Source organism: Morus notabilis, unplaced genomic scaffold, assembly GCF_000414095.1.
Source record: "Morus notabilis unplaced genomic scaffold, ASM41409v2 Scaffold287, whole genome shotgun sequence".
Lineage (NCBI taxonomy): Eukaryota > Viridiplantae > Streptophyta > Magnoliopsida > Rosales > Moraceae > Morus > Morus notabilis.
Genome location: NW_010365682.1, coordinates 37,317 through 42,385, shown reverse-complemented (window position 1 = coordinate 42,385; position 5,069 = coordinate 37,317). Strand labels below are relative to the sequence as shown.

Genomic DNA, 5,069 nt, shown 5'->3' with positions numbered 1-5,069 from the left:
CAACGTCCACATTAGTTTAAGAGACTCCGTTGGAGTATAAATTTCAGCGGCGTAAAAGTTAGAATGCCATGTATAAGTCCTAGGCCGAATTGGGCCTTAATATCATACCAAGGGAAATTTAGGAAAATAAGATTTTGAAGATTTAATAAATTAATCTTTATTATCCTTTAGTAAAGGAAAGGAATATATGCCTTATGGAAATGGTTAGATTTTCCTTCATAAGTTGCTAAAATAAAATAGCAAATAATAGTTAATCTCACACTCTTAATGGGTGTTCATTTTCAGAAGAAAGCAAGAGACTAGGCTGATAGGCGAAAAAGGGATTCCAGCTTTGAAAATCAAGTAAGTAGGAATCTCGCCTACAGTATAAATAGATTTTAAAGTAAACAGTACACATGAACTATATATGTTTGAGTACATTTAATGTTATGAATGCTATGCTATGTTATACTACATACACTTAGGCAGTACACCCGAATTATATGTGTTCGAGTACATGATATAGTATGTTATGCTAGGTCATATTGCATACACCTTAATAAGTCAAGAGGAACTTATAAGAGTAATCTCAGTTGAGTGCCGTACCAGCCTCCACAAGGGAGGTAACTCAAGCTCCACAAGAGAGAAAAAAATAATAATAATGATGTCCTCCGACTCAAGGGAGGCATTCAAGTTATAATCACGGTGTCATGGGGGACCTTGCAAACCCTCACGTCCCGATGATTGCGCGCAAGTGGTACGAGCACTCAGGGCCATTAGTAAGAAAGATAAGATAAGATAATAAGATTCTGATAAGACATCATAATTAAGCATAATTGGCTCATGCATATTTATTCATGTGAACTTACAGTTATTTTGCGAGAGATAGTTCCTACTAGCTGAGCGAAAGCTCATTATAGAATGTTTATACTGTAGGTAAGCAACCGGCATATAATGTCTGATGGACTGCTGGCGAATGAACGAACGATGTGGGGCTCGGGATATGGATACCGCTCGCAAATATTTCCGCAATCAGATTTATGTTATAAATAGTTTTGTTAATTATAATTCTGAAACAGATATGTTAAGGTTTAAATATTTTAATTAAGAAAGCAATTTTGTATCTTATGTTTATTATAAGACCTTTAAAAAAAAAATGTTCCGTAAATTTTAAAAAATTTCAGTAAGTACAAGTTAAGAAGTTAGTTACAGTGGCGGCCTCAAAGGAGGGTCGCTACAGGAACAAACGACCAACTTCCTGTGGAATATCGCCCAAGAAGCTGTTATCTGTGAGGTCAAGGGACCTCAGGAAAGAGAGGTTCCCAACGTACGGTGATATGGTTCCATGCAAGTTGTAGCCGCTAAAGTTCAGGGCTATTATCCTCTGATGGTGGCGGCCGCAAGCGATTCCAGGCCAGCTACAGAAGTGAACAGAGTCATTCCACATGTTCAGCATTCCATGCGGCTTGTTGGAGATCGATTCTTTGAATTTGAGCAAAGCAATCCTATCAGTGTCGTTTCCTAGTGTACTTGCAATGACACGTTTAGGCTGCAATAAGCTCAGTGAGTGGACAAGTATGACATGGAGGAACAAGATCCAAAATGTGGATGGGCTAGTGCGGTTTCGGAGTTTCATTCTGGTGATGGCCATGAGTAAAAGAGGGAGCCAATTTTGTCAAATGTTGTATATATGAAGATTAGAATATCCAGACTTCACGCTCTCTTTTGCCAGTTGATCGTTGGAAAACAGAGAGGAGAATAGTCAAGTGAATCTAACAAGGAGGGGCCACCATGTCTGTCAATGATGACAACCTTATAAGACTGGGGAACGGTCCCCATTAATTAATTTCCCTCTAGTTGCTTGTGCAGGTCGGTAGATTTTCATAAATGTCGCTAATAGATCTACTTTATTTCAGAAATTTTAAAAAGCCAACATTCTACAGTTTACTCTCTCAATCCCATGGGAATGGATCCGGGGTCAATGGTTCAATTATAGATCTGACACAAAACTGATAAAACTTTTCTTGTCTGACTAAATAGGGAGTGTCGATGTGCAAGAACACGACTTGTTTACTTATATTTGTACAGTTAATTACTTAATTTGATACTAATCACTTGACTTGTTCTGACTTTGTTAATTAATTATTTTATGGATTCATTTGTCAAGTCCGATCCGATCTGTAATTAGTGCAGCAGATTAGTTCCTTAAACCAAACTGTCGATTTTTAATATTTCTTTTTATGCATACAGGAAACATGAAGTTACAAATTTGATTATTTGTGCTGATGAGGATTATATTTTTGTTGTGGTGAAGCAAATTAAAATGAGAACATTTATGCATTCTACTCCCCTGCTTTCTTCCCTATAATTATTTCTTTACTTTGACATATAATTATCTAATCTCTTTTGTGTGGGAATAGAAACATTAAGAATGTAATAATATATGATTAACAGTTTTACAGGAAGGGATTGTTTGTGCCTTGTATTTCAAGTCATCTTCAGGAGAATTAGAAAAAGTTTTGTAATAAGTAGATATTTGTTTAACCCAACATTTCTTAACAAAGAAGCTTAATCTTAACTTAAATAGCTAAGTATAATGATAATCAACTCTAGTAGTGTTTTTTTTTTTTTTTTTTCAATTAACTCTTCCACAATCCCTACGAATTTCACCATTAGTCCCTGTGATGACCCCTATACGTCCCATTTTCAGCATGGAACTTTGAAAGTCCTCAAAAAACACAAAGAGGGTCTTGTTCATATGTTGTCACAATGTCACGAGCTTGGTCATCTCCAGTCACAAGAACCTGGTCAGAAGGAAGCAACCCCTCTCCAGAGATATATATAGATATATATATATATATGACGAGAAACTAACGTTTATATCTTGATGAAAATCAAAATACCCTTTTTTTTTTTCTTTTGCTAAGAATCAAATACCCATTTGATCAAACACAAAAATTTCTGTTATTTTCTTTTGAGGGATTTTTGTCGGGGTTTCTTTGTAAGATGCTTGCTGTAAGAAAAACAGAGGCCTCCCCAATAAACTAAAAGAAATATTTAAAACGGTGTTAAACATGAGAAAGGAAACCAATGTCAAAACCAAGACTGTACAGGAAAGAAAGGGAAGAGAGAGAGAGAGAAGAAAATCCAATCTTGGTGAAAAATATACCCATTTTATTAGACACGGAAAAAAATCGAGTACGTTTCACAAAAAACAAAACAAAACAAAAGGTAAATAAGTGGTCGGAGGGGGGTTTTCATCTTGTCAATTTTGTTGATCCCTAATCTCAATATGTGCCAGCGGGCTGGTTGTCCTGCGTCTTTTTTCATGTATTTGAATGTTGCATCCGTCCTTCAACGTTGGACTCTCAAATCTTTCTGGTTTCCGGTGTCCTTCCTATGGTAGAGAAGAGATAGAGGAGTTCGTTGGTTAACAAAAGAGAGAGATTCAGAAAAGAAAGGAAAAACAAAAAGAACAGAGAAAATTTGGGTCAGAGACTGGAATTGATAAAGGGAGAGGGAAAGCAAGAAAGACAGAGATGAAATGAACGAGACGTGACATTTTTTGAAAATTTTTTACTGTAAAAATTTAAAATTTAAAATTTAAATTAGTGAAATTAACGAGACCATATATTATTATTACTATGCTCCTACATTTTTAGGTCATTTTTACTATATCCTCTTAATTTTAAAAATTCTCATTTTATTATTTAAATTTTAAATTCTTCTCACTTAATCTTTTTTGTTGTCATTTATATTAAAAACATATAGAAAAAAGAGAGTGTTGGATATAGTGAAAGGAGCAGATTTAGAAGTTGCCCGATTTATTAGTTGTTTTACTTCAAAATTTGAATTTGAATTTATTTTAGTTGTTTCATGATATCTTCTAGTATACCTTCTAGTCTGATTTATGAATTATTATGATTTTTAAATTTAGAATATTTTGTATTAGTTTAGTTTCCTTTTCTAGCTTCTAAAATTAGTCTTGAGATTGTTTCCTTTTAGTTTGTTTCATTTATTTGTATTTTCAATTGCCTATTTAAAGGCTTCTAAGTATTGTTATTTTAGAGAGTTCAGTTTTTATGAATAAAATTTCAAGCTTGTTCTCTCTATTTAATTTTCTCGGTATTTTGTTGAATAAGCGAGTGATTAAAGCCTATTTTTGTAATGACTGAGAAAATCCCAGACCTTAAATAATACAATTTATGTATTTAAGCCAAGGATTTTCTTAGACAAATATTACGTGACTGAAGGATTTATGGAATTAATATATGTATTCCTAAATTCTGTAGCAGATTTCATGTTAAGTTCATGTTTTCGATCAAGTAAATTCGATCGATAAATTCTCGTCGTACTTTAAGGCGGAATAATTTTCAGTACAAGTATAGTTTGAGAATCTTAATTTCAAGAACCTCCAAACACAGCGTGATGTTAGCAGCGTATAAAAAAAACGCACTGACATTTTAAAAGAAGAGAAAATCCTTAATTGCCAGACAGCTAGGTTAAAGTCAGAAGATAAATACCCACAGTAGAAGGGTACAATGTGAGCTCGGGATTTGACACCGTCAGAAACAACGTCATTCCCGAGATTTAATGCAGAAAAGTTAAATTTAGAATTTATTCAGTCTAGAATTAATTTCAAGACTTGAAACAGTTTAAGATATTACGCGAGTGAGAATTTAATGTGATCCCTAAGTAGTCGGGAATTAATATTAAATTGTAAATAAGCAGTTGAAAAGGAATCGTCAGAAACTAGAATTTCCTGTCGGCTAAGTTACTTACCTACAGTCAGTATAATTTTTAGCAGTTTCAAGAGAAACTTAAGAGAGTGGACAAAAGTACAAGGGGTAGGATTTATTTTTCTCTCTCTCATTCTCCACTTGGCCGGCCATGTATAGTAGAAATAGAGCCAAAATTTGGCTAGTTGAGTGTGATAAAAGGTTACAAGTTATGGTGTGATGTGATGGTAGTGGTTGAAGGGAAATTAATGACAATTTTGCTTCTCATTTTCTCCTTCCATAACCGGCCAAGAAAGGGGAGAATTGAACCAAAATTTGGTTGATTGAAGGAGTTGATGTGATGTTAAAAAA

General features: G+C 34.2%; 1 protein-coding gene across 1 annotated transcript in view; it reads right to left on the bottom strand.

Annotated features, from left to right (window-relative positions):
* Positions 1-1,630, bottom strand: part of LOC112093623 (LRR receptor-like serine/threonine-protein kinase EFR) — a 5,163-nt gene extending 3,533 nt beyond the window's left edge. Inside the window, exon 1 of the mRNA XM_024172438.1 lies at positions 1,218-1,630. Coding sequence (XP_024028206.1) covers positions 1,218-1,630 — 413 coding nt within the window. The remainder of the gene's footprint in view (positions 1-1,217) is intronic.
* Positions 1,631-5,069: the final 3,439 nt, after the last annotated feature.